The sequence below is a fragment of the Xyrauchen texanus genome, chromosome 2 (assembly GCF_025860055.1).
Source record: "Xyrauchen texanus isolate HMW12.3.18 chromosome 2, RBS_HiC_50CHRs, whole genome shotgun sequence".
NCBI lineage: Eukaryota > Metazoa > Chordata > Actinopteri > Cypriniformes > Catostomidae > Xyrauchen > Xyrauchen texanus.
In genome coordinates, this window is record NC_068277.1 from 49933794 (window position 1) to 49945817 (window position 12024).

Consider the following 12024-nt stretch of genomic DNA (forward strand, 5'->3'; position numbering starts at 1 on the left):
GTTTGCTTTCATTGCATCTTTGCATATAATGAAAGTAAATGGTGACTGAGGCTGTTGGTTCCTAACATTCTGCCTAACATCTGCTTTTTGTGTTTCTCCAAAGAAAGTTAGATGGGTTTGGAGAACTCTTTTTAAATGCTTGTTTAAATAAATGTTTTCAAATTAATAAACTTTAGCAATAGCTTTTAATACATAAATTAATATGTACTGCTTTGTTTACTTTTTTGACAGGGCCCAATGGGTGTTCCAGGGTTTTCTGGAAATGGTGGTGTTCCTGTAAGTATACATTTCTTGTGTCTTACTATAGTTCTCATCTGTCCCTCTTAATGGTTAACTAAGCTGAATTTTCTCTGTTGTGCAGGGACACCCTGGTCAGGAGGGTCCCAGGGGACCACCAGGTCTGGATGGCTGTAACGGCACGCGAGGTGACCCAGGTGACAGATCCCGTGATGGATTTCCTGGTTTACCTGGAATAGCTGTGAGTTATTTGAACAATTAAAGAGCAAAAACTTTAACAAATGCCCACTGCAATGTCTTTGTGAAACATGGAAGAAATTAAGATTTTAAGATTTTTAGCAATAAATATAATCATGTTCCAAATGTTTCTAATATTTAAAAAAAAAAGTTTTTTTAATAAATAAATTATATTACTACCCAAAGCACAAGACACCAATGTATCAGGCCAATTTAAATATTGACATATGTATTTTTCTCATATATACTGTACTTTATTTTAGGGACTCAATGGTCAAAAAGGACAGAAAGGAGAACCACGTTATGTAGATATTGTAACAGTAAGTAGAAGCACAAGCAAATCACACACACACACACACACACACACACACACACACACACACACACACACACACACACACGTTGGGTTTCCATGTTTTATGGGGACTTTCCATAGACATAATGGTTTTTATACTGTACAAACTTTATATTCTATCCCCTAACCCTAAACCTAACCCTCACAGAAAACCTTCTGCATTTTTACATTTTCAAAAAACATAAATTAGTATGATTTATTAGCTATTTTCCTCATGGGGACCGACAAAATGTTCCCACAATGTCAAAAATTTCAGGTTTTACTATCCTTATGGGGACATTTGGTCCACACAAAGTGATAAATACACACACACACACACACACACACACACACACACACACACAAACACACACACACACACACACACACACACACACACACACACACACACACACACACACACACACACACACACACACACATACAAACAACTTGTCTCAATACTGCAGGTCATATGGCATTTACTCTCCAGACTGTGTTGTGAGTTAGTTGTAAATCAGGGTGTGTATTGCAGATCTGTTTGGGAAAAACCCTCAGTCAATTTCAACACCGCATGCAACTTTAAAATCACCTGTGGGCTTTAAATCCTCTCAGGTGGGCCATGTGTGGGTGTGCATGTCCGTATGTTTGAATAAAAAAGGGTTGAGATGGCCATTAATCTATGCATCTGCTTTGAGGGCTGTGTCACATGGCAGTGTCTGAATTGTAAGACAAGGGCTGCCAAAGAGACAAGTCCAAGAAGTATAAAAAATACACTATTTTGAAGGAAGGTTTTAGGAAATCTATCTTGGTCTTGCTTCACGTGTTTACGTGTTCACTTTACAAATTCTGACTACTCTCAAGAGTAGTTTCTGTTCTGTATTTTTTAAGCAACCATGAATAATGATAGACATTTTATGTTCTGTAAGTGAATGTGGTAGATGTGCAAGAAATCTTTATAAAAGAGATTAATTCAAACAGATTTAAATGTAAATCGCTTCATGCACTTCCCTTCTTACCCTGACGTTTACGTTACCCATTGCCTCAGAATAGGGTAATGGGGTTAGGGGAATAGGGTTAGGCAAAGACACACACACACACACACACACACACACACACACACACACACACACACACACACACACACACACACACACACACACACACACACAAGCACTAATTAAAACAGATCCAAAGTAGCAATCAAAGCAATAGAAGACATGAGGCAAGGCTAATGCAATAGAGATCAAACAAGGATAAGTAATACATTCTCAGAATTGCACAACAATGTTTAACAGTACATTAATTCAGCCAGGTTAAGGACAGATTTATACAGGCACGAATTGTTACTGGTGGTGCAATGATGCATGGGTCCAGTCAATATTGTGGTAAGAGCACCATCTGGTGCCTTGGTCGGGGAACACAGTCTTGTTTATGACATTTAAATGACTTTTATCACTTTTAATTACGTAGTCGCCATGGTTTATCTCTAATTTGAGTTTAATTAGAATTTAATGGTTTTCGGGTCAGATCAATAGATGTCTTATATATAAAAAATGTATACATAAATATGAATCTGTGAAATTGTGGCAGTCCAAAATGGGAAGAACCAGAATTCAGGTGTACAGTAATTGCCTAGAAAGTTACATATTATGACTGGGTGGGTTGCTAAAAAAAAAAAGCAATTGTTCTGTTTGTTTTTTTTGTTGTGCTGTGGCTCTAGATACTATGATATTTGATATGTTTCATGCTGATAGTTCCATGCAGAAATGCATTTATAATTAATATGAATTTGTTATTATTATTTTTAATTGTTTCTGTTTAAACACTGAAAGCTTTATTACATAGCCTTTTTTTACTACTAATTCTGTGTAAATTATTTAGTCCAATATAGGGGTCAAAGGTGGCAATGGCCTTCCAGGTCCAGCTGGATTTCAAGGACCAGACGGAGATCCAGGTCAAAGTGGACCCAGAGGTCCAGATGGATTTATTGTATGTATTCCATCCATCCATCCATCCGTATACCTTTATCTGTCTATCATCCATACATCCTTCCATCCATCCATCTATCCATCTATATGCATCTACAGTGGATATAAAAAGTCTACACACCCCTGTAAAAATGCCAGGTTTTTGAGATGTAAAAATGAAACAAAGATAAATCATGTCAGAACTTTTTCCACTTTTAATGTGACCTACAATGTGTACAATTCAATTGAAAAACAAACTGAAATCTTTGTGGGGAAAAATGAAAATGAAAAACCTTACAATAACCTGGTTGCATAAGTGTGCACACCCTCTTATAACTGGGGATGTGGCTGTGTTCAGAATTAACCAATCGCATTCAAACTCATGTTAAATAGAAGTCATTACACACCTGCCATCATTCAAAGTGACTCTGATTAATCACAAATAAAGTTCAGCTGTTCTAGTAGGATTTTCCTGACATTTTCTTAGTTGCGTCTCAGAGCAAAAGCCATTGTCCGCAGAGAGCTTCCAAAGCATCAGAGGGATCTCATTGTTGAAAGATATCAGTCAAGCGAAGGGTACAAAAGAATTTCCAAAGCATTAGATATACCATGGAACACAGTGAAAGAAAATATGGCACAACAGAGACATTACCAAGAACTGGACGTCCCTCCAAAATTGATGAAAAGACGAGAAGAAAACTGGTCAGGGAGGCATCCAAGAGGCCTACAGCAATATTAAAAGAACTGCAGGAATTTCTGGCAAGTACTGGCTGTGTGCAACATGTGACAACAATCTCCCGTATTCTTCATATGAATGGGCAAGACGGAAGCCTTTTCTTACAAAGAAAAACATCCATGCCTGGCTGAAGTTTGCAAAAACAAACATCAATTCTCCCTAAAGCACGTGGGAAAATGTGTTATGATCTGATGAAACCAAGGTTGAACTTTTTGGCCATAATACCAAAAGGTATGTTTGGTGCAAAAACAACACTGCACATCACCCAAAGAACACATACCCACAGTGAAGCATGGTGGTGGCAGCATCATGCTTTGGTGCTGTTTTTCTTCAGCTGGAACCGGGACCTTAGTCAGGGTGGAGGGAATTATTAACAGTTCCAAATACCAGGCAATTTTGCCACAAAACCTTCAGGCGTACCTTTAGAAACCTGAAGATGAAGAGAAAGTTCACCTTTCAGCACGACAACAACCCAAAGCACACATCCAAATCTACAAAAGCATGGCTTCACCAGAAGAAGATTGACATTTTGGAATGGCCCAGCCAGAGCCCATACCTGAATCCAATTGAACATCTGTGGGGTGATCTGAAGAGGGCTGTGCACAGGAGATGTCCTCGCAATCTGACAGATTTGGAGCGCTTTTGCAAAGAAGAGAGGGCAAATATTGCCACGTCAAGATTTCAACAAAGTATTAATCGTAAAGGTCACATTAAAAGTGGAAAAAGTTCTGACATGATTTATCCTTGTCTCATTATTTTACATCACAAAAACCTGCCATTTTAACAGGGGTGTATGGACTTTTTATATCCACTGTATCTGTCTGTCTGTCCATCTACCTTTATTCATCCATCCATCCATCCATCCATCTGTATACCTTTATTCATCCATCAATCCATCCTTATACATTTATCTATCCAACCGTATACATTTATCTATACATCTATCCAACCATATACATCTACGTATCTATCAGTCCATCCATCCTTCCGTAAACCATTATTCATCCATCATTCATCCATATAACTTTGTCTGTTCATTATACATCCATCCATCCGTATACCTTTTGTCTATTCATTATCCATTCATTCATCCATATACATTAATCTATCCATCCATCCATTAAGCTGTTTACCTTTATATATCCATCCATCCATTCAGCTGTATACCTTTATCAATCCATCCATCCATCCATCCATATATCTTTATCCATCCATCCATCTAACCTATACCTTTCACTCTCCTCAGGGTCCTGCTGGTCCACCTGGTCCTCCTGGACCTCCAGTAAGTTAAGATGACGAAGGAATGTTGTTCAACATTTTTTAAATCAACCTTTTTAGGAAAGATTTACTCCAGAATGGCCAATTAAACCAATGAATCAATGATATATAAACCTGTCTCTCTTTATTCAATAGGGAAGTCCAGGTCAAGGATACAAAGGGGAGCCTGGAGACAAGGTAAGGGTTCATCAACTTGCCAACAACTAAGCAGTCCTCAAAACAAATCATTGCTTTTACCTTTCACTTTTTCACATGCTTTTACCTTTTTACCTTTTTCATTAGAAAGTCAGTCGGTTCAGGTGATACCTTTATCTATCAAATAAAGCTGTGGCAGCAATGTATGCATTCATTTGTAACAGTAACTAAAGGAAAAATTAGCCCTTTAGTCCTGCCACTGTCACAATTCTTTCTCTCATTCTTTATCCCTTCATCTTCTAGTTTTTCTCTGTTTGTTCACTGCAAAAAATTATTATATTAACCAGTATTTTTGGATTATTTTCCAATAAATAATCCTTTCTTTAAGCTCTGAAGGTGTTTTTAAAGGGATTGTGAATATTTTTGTAGATTTATTATCTTCCCTTATTGATGATGTTAGTAGAATGTTTTTTTTTTTTCTTCCTCCAAAACAGTCATCATTTGGTAAGATATCATTTTTTTTCCTCCCTGTCTGTGGCCCTTTGTCTGAAATGCTTGGTTTTGGCCTAAGCACCTACTTAATGTTTTGGTTCAAGTGTTTTTAATTGCCCCATCCTTCGAAAACAGTTCATTTGCAAAGCATGAATCATTTTATGACTGGTTTACAAGAAATCCATGCTGATATAATCTCTGCTCTCTCTCTCTCTCTCTCTCTCTCTCTCTCTCTCTCTGCTCTCTCTCTCGCTGTCTCTCTCTCTCTCTCTCTCTCGGAGTAAGATCGTAGCACCAGTGGGTGGGGCCAAGGGTGCAATAATGTAATGTAGCCATTGATGTTGTTGCTGTAGAGGCAGTCATGAATTATTGAGCCCCCTAGTGACATAGGGAAGTTGTGGAAGTAGAGAACAAGGATTTTTTCAATTAATGCTTTTATTGCATTTGGGATTAAGTTTTGAGTTCTGAAATTCATAGTGTGTTTTGTCAAAATATGAAGAATATTAATTCATCGTGATCTTTAAAGATGTACTGTTTCAGTGGCGTGCCCAAGATTAAAGGCTTATAACTCTTCAAAAGAAAAAAAAGGTTTTGTAATTATTTATACGTTTTGAGACTAAAAAAAGCTTTACCCCAAAACTTCTAGGTTACGTATGTAAACTCCGTTCCCCGATGGAGGGAACGAGATGTTGTGTCAGAGAAGCGACACTAGGGGTCTCTTTTGAGCGCCGATATTCACCTCTGGACTATGAAAAAAGGCAACCAGTATTTGCATGTCCCGCCCCCGGACATACGGGTATTTAAGCGGCGCAAATACGGGAGTTCATTCAGGATTTTTTTGAGGAGCCGGAAATGGTCCGGCCACAACAGTGGCTCGGTTCAGCGACGTGGCAGGGGAGACACAACGTCTCGTTCCCTCCATCGGGGAACGGAGGTTACATACGTAACCTAGACGTTCCCCTTCTGTCGCTCTCTCCACGTTGTGTCAGAGAAGCGACACTAGGGGTCCACTTATAAAAGTGCCATGCGCTAAGCCGTGTACATGAACTGCTGATACAGGAGTGAGCAGGTATTCTTACGTGCAGGACGACCAACTGTATCAGGCTGCACGTACCCTTCCCCAATGCCCCATTTAAGCCATCAGGATTCCTTATCGTTACCCTGGAGGGGGGAACAAGGTACTGGCCGCCAACCTGGGAACGGGCCAAGCCTGGCCGGGCCTCTTTTCTCTCTATGTTTCTCGCATAGTGCAACTAAGGCTGGGGCCCTTACAGGCATTGAGGGAAGGGGGTCTTAGCCCTTATTCAGGGCGGAGAAGACCCTGTGGAGGCCACGCCTACCCGAGAGGGGAGGCAAGTTTAAGTGGCAAAACCATCAGAGGCCTGCTTAGGGCCTATGTGGAAAAGTCGGTGCGGTGGTGGATCCAGCCTCATAGAGGGGGGAACATACAGCACGGCATCCGAGGCAGCCATGACTGCCTAAGGGAAACACGGGAGTCAGCTCGCCACAGGGGACAGAACCGTGGTGTTACACACGGGGGAGTCCGAAGGAGGCCTTACCTGTGGAGCACCTATACCAGTACAGGGTAGCTTGCGGTACCCGCAGTGGCTTGGGTCAGCGAGTTCCTCCACTGAACTGCGACCCACGAGGGCTAGGGAGGAATCAACCAGTGTCCCAAACCTGAGATCTCCTGGGAATGAAGGCGCACTGTTTCCCCTGGTTAGGGGAAGGAGCTAGGTGCAAGCGATTCACCTGGTCAGATCGTGGGCGTGCCACCGAGTTCTATGGGCTCGGTACCTGAGAAAACACGGGACGATACTGACTCAACTCGGAGATTGTAGAATCTCGCAAAAGTGTTAGGTGTTGCCCAGCCCGCTGCTCTACAAATGTCTGCTAGGGCAGTGCCCCTAGCCAGTGCCCATGAGGACGTAACACTCCTGGTGGAGTGAGCTCGGACCCGCAAGGGGGGCACGGCCTGGGTGTGATAAGCCAGGGAAATGGCGTCGACAACCCAGTGGGCGAGTCTCTGCTTGGAGACAGCGTTCCCTTTCTGCTGTCCCCCAAAGCAGACGAAGAGCTGCTCAGAGCGTCTGGTGCTCTGTGTGCGGTCCAGATAAATACGTAAAGCACGTACTGGACACAGCAGTGAAAGGGCTGGGTCTGCCTCCTCCCAGGGCAGCGCTTGCAGGTTCACCACCTGATCCCTGAAGGGCGTGGTAGGAACCATGGGCACATAGCCCAGTCGCGGTCTTAGGATCACGAAAGTATCTGCCGGACCGAACTCCAGGCAAGCGTCGCTAACAGAGAACGCATGCAGGTCCCCGACCCTCTTGATGGAAGCGAGCGCGATCAGCAGGGCAGTCTTGAGAGAGAGGGCCCTGAGTCCAGCTGAGTCAAGCGGCTCAAAGGGGGGTCTCTGGAGTCCCGTAAGGACGACCGAGAGATCCCAGGAGGGGAACAGGTTTTGGCCGGGAGGGAGTTATCCTCCGGACACCTTTTAGGAACCTGACGATTAAGTCGTGCTTACAAAGAGACTTGCCGTCTACAGTGTCGTGGTGGGCCGTGATAGCTGTGACATACACCTTGAGGGTGGAGGGGGACAGCCTCCTCTCCAGCCTCTCCTGAAGAAACACGAGCACTGACCTAACTGCGCACTTCTGCGGGTCTTCAGCTCGGGAAGAACACCAGTCTGCGAACAGACGCCACTTTAGAGCGTAGAGATGCCTGGTAGAGGGGGCTCTGGCTTGATTGATTGTATCTATGACGGTCGGTGGTAGGCCGGCTAGATCTTCCGCATCCCGTCCAAGGGCCAGATGTGGGGGTTCCAGAGGTCTGGGTGTGGGTGCCCGAGCGTGCCCCGTCCCTTAGAAAGAAGGTCCTTCCTCAGGGGAATTCGCCAGGGAGGGGCTGTCGTGAGGAGCGTGAGGTCCGAAAACCAAGTCTGGGTGGGCCAGTAAGGGGCTACCAGAATGGCTTGCTCCTCGTCCTCCCTGACCTTGCATAGCACCTGTGCAAGAAGGCTCACTGGGGGAAATGCGTACTTGCGCAGCCCGCCCGACCAGCTGTGTGCCAGCGTCTGCCCGAGGGGAGCCTCTGTCCGGGCATACCAGAGCGGGCAGTGGGAGGTTTCTTGGGAGGCAAACAGGTCTACCTGAGCCTTGCCGAACCGGTCCCAAATCAGCTGGACCGACTGGGGGTGGAGCCTCCACTCTCCGCCAGGCAAGCTTTGTCTTGACAGCGCGTCCGCTATCACATTGAGGTTGCGGGGATGTGAGTGGTGCGCAGTGACTCCAGTCGCTGCTGACTCCAAAGGAGGAGACGACAGGCGAGCTGTGACATGTGGAGGGAGCATACTCCGCCTTGGCGGTTTATGTAGGCTACGACCGTGGTGCTGTCTGTCCTGACTAGGGCGTGTTTGTTCGAATTAACGGAAGAAACTTCTGCAGGGCCAGAAAAACAGCCAGCAGCTCTAGGCAGTTGATGTGCCAGCGCAGCGGGCCTCGGTTCCACCGGCCTGCGCTGCGCGCCCGTTGCACACGGCGTCCCAACCCAGTTTGGAGGCATCGGTTGTGACCAGAACGCGTCGGGACACCTGCTGCAAGGGTACTCCTGCCCTTAGAAAGCAGAGGTCTGTCCAGGGTTTGAAGGTTTGGCTGCAGGCAGAGGTAACTTTTATGTTGTACGTGCCGCTGCGCCATGCTCGTCTCGGGACTCGAGTCCGGAGCCAGTGCTGAAGTGGTCTCATATGGCATCAACCCCAGCGGCGCGGCCGCCGCGGAGGATGCCATATGCCCCAGGAGCTGTTGGAAACGTTTTAGCGGGACCACGGTGCCTGGCTTGAAGGAAGCGAGGCATTTCAGCACTGACTGAGCACGCTCGTTGGAAAGACGTGCTGTCATTGGGACTGAGTCTAATTCCAGACCGAGAAAAGAGATGCTCTGGACCGGGGAGAGCTTGCTCTTTTCCCAGTTGACCTGAAGCCCCAAACGGCTGAGGTGGCTGAGCACCTGGTCTCTGTGTGCGCATAGTAACTCTCGGGAGTGGGCCAGTATGAGCCAGTCGTCGAGGTAATTGAGTATGCATATGCCGGCTTCTCGGAGCGGGGCAAGAGCTGCCTCTGCGACTTTCGTGAAGACGCGAGGGGACAGAGACAGGCCGAAGGGGAGGACTTTGTACTGATACACCTGGCCGTCGAACGCGAACCTTAGGAAGGGTCGATGTCGAGGGCGAATTGAGACATGGAAGTACGGGTCCTTCAGGTCTACCGCTGCGAACCAATCTAGATGCCGGACGCCAGATAGAATTTGTTTCTGGGTGAGCATTTTGAACGGAAGTTTGGACAAGGTCTGATTGAAAACTCGCAGGTCCAAGATCGGTCGTAAGCCACCGCCTTTCTTTGGTACAACGAAGGGCTGTAGAAACCCTTCTTCATTTCGGTTGGAGGGACAGGCTCAATCGTGTCCTTTAATAGAAGGGAGGCGATTTCTTCGCGCAGGGAATGGGCATGTTGGCCGTGTACTGCGGAAAAATGTACGCCCACGAAGGGGGGGCGGAGACCTGGCAAACTGAATTGCGTAACCGAGTTGAATGGTCCGGTGCAGCCAGCGTGACTGGTTGGGCAGTGAAAGCCACGCCTCTAAACTCCGTGCTAGGGGCACCAAGGGGACGAGTTTTTTGGACGTACCCGGCGGGGCTTCGCAGCGGTGCGGAACAGGTAACGCAGCGTCGGGAGGCAACGTGGCGTCCCGAGGCTCTGGTGTTGAGAATAGTCAAGTCAAGTCAATTTTATTTGTATAGCGCCTTTCACAACACACATCGTTTCAAAGCAGCTTTACAGAATATCAGCATTAACAGACGATAAAACTGTAATGTCTATAAAGTCGATTAATCATCATTGTGTAATTTAGATAAAATACGATTTTTAATAGTGTTTAAAAATAATTAAATGATAATTGTATTAATAACCCCAGTGAGCAAGCTGTAGGCGACTGTGGCAAGGAACACAAAACTCCATAAGATGTAGATTAATGGAGAAAAATAACCTTGGGAGAAACCAGACTCACTGTGGGGGCCCTCTGGCTAACATTATGAATGTAATGTAAATATTAATTATGTATAGGTAAAATCATGGTTTAAAATTATTAAACTAAGTGTTAAGGGTCAGTGATTAAACATTGATTGTGTTTGAACTGTAAGATTAATGACCAAAGTCTTTGAAGTCCATCTTGATTAATTGCAGAAGTTCACATAGATGCAATTGTCCTTGTTAATTGGCTGATGAAGGCTTTTGTTGGCAATAGTTAGTCTAAGCATTTCATTTCAAGATCGTAGTCCATAAATAGACTGAGGTGATGCAGGTTGGAGTTGGCATCATTTCATCCTCAGAAATCCATCATAATAGATTGTAGTGATGTTTGGCTGGCACCGGCTGCATTTAGTCATCATCATTCTGCGACATGTAGCAGTGGAGTCCAACATGATGCAGGAATGGTGCTGGATCCAGCCGGTTCTGGTGACCTCAGGATAGGAGTCCCGAGGTTGAGACAGGGAAACAAATAAAAAGATGTAAGCATAGATGCCATTTAATTTATTGCAGAGTTAGAGATCATGCTCAATGTTTCTGGTTTCTGGTTCCGGCAGACCCAACTAAAGCAGCCTAATTGTGGGTTGGAGGATAAATTAGGTGTATGCCTGGCTAAATAGATGAGTCTTTAGTCTAGACTTAAACTGAGAGAGTGTGTCTGCATCTCGAACAGTGTTTGGGAGACTATTCCATAGTTTAGGAGCCAAATATGAAAAGGATCTTCCTCCTTTAGTGGATTTTGATATTCTAGGAACTATTAATAGGCCAGAATTTTGCGATCTTAATGAGCGTGTTGGAATATAGCGTGGTAGAAGATCACTTAAGTACTGCTGGAGCTAGACCATTCAAAGCTTTGTACGTAGTTAACAGAATTTTAAAATCAATACGGAATTTAACAGGTAGCCAATGTAGCGATGATAAAATGGGGCTAATATGATCATATTTCTTGGTTCTCGTCAGCACTCTGGCTGCTGCATTTTGAACCAATTGAAGTTTATTTATTGATCTTGCTGGACATCCTCCCAGTAATGCATTACAATAATCTAGTCTTGAGGTCATGAGCATGAATTAGTTTTTGGCATCAGCAACCGAGAGCATATGCCGTAATTTAGCAATATTTCTTAGGTGGAAGAATGCTGTTCTACAAACATTTGTAATTTGATTTTCAAAGGACAGATTGGTATCAAATATAACACCTAAGTTCTTACGCTGTTGAAGATGATGTAACAGTACATCCATCTAGAGTCAAATTATATTTTAGTGGCTTATTTTTAGAGTTTTTTGGTCCAATAATTAGAACCTCTGTTTTGTCAGAATTGAGTAGAAGGAAATTTCTGGCCATCCAGTCTTTTATTTCATTAATACACTCTGCTAATTTTGAGAATTGTGAAATCTCATCAGGTTTTGAAGAAATATAAAGTTGTGTATCGTCAGCATAGCAGTGGAAACTTATTCCACGATTCCTGATAATATCTCCCAGGGGAAGCATATGCCCTAAAACTGATCCCTGTGGCACTCCATA

The 12024-nt window shown here is 44.3% G+C and overlaps 1 protein-coding gene across 3 annotated transcripts in view; it reads left to right on the forward strand.

Moving 5' to 3' along the window:
• LOC127657636 (collagen alpha-6(IV) chain-like) overlaps positions 1-12024 on the forward strand; it is a 167196-nt gene that overhangs the window by 109003 nt on the left and 46169 nt on the right. For all 3 annotated transcript variants that reach the window (XM_052146505.1, XM_052146513.1, XM_052146510.1), the window contains exons 6-11: positions 232-276; positions 362-478; positions 738-794; positions 2693-2800; positions 4761-4796; positions 4928-4969. In XM_052146505.1, coding sequence (XP_052002465.1) covers positions 232-276; positions 362-478; positions 738-794; positions 2693-2800; positions 4761-4796; positions 4928-4969 — 405 coding nt within the window. The remainder of the gene's footprint in view (positions 1-231; positions 277-361; positions 479-737; positions 795-2692; positions 2801-4760; positions 4797-4927; positions 4970-12024) is intronic.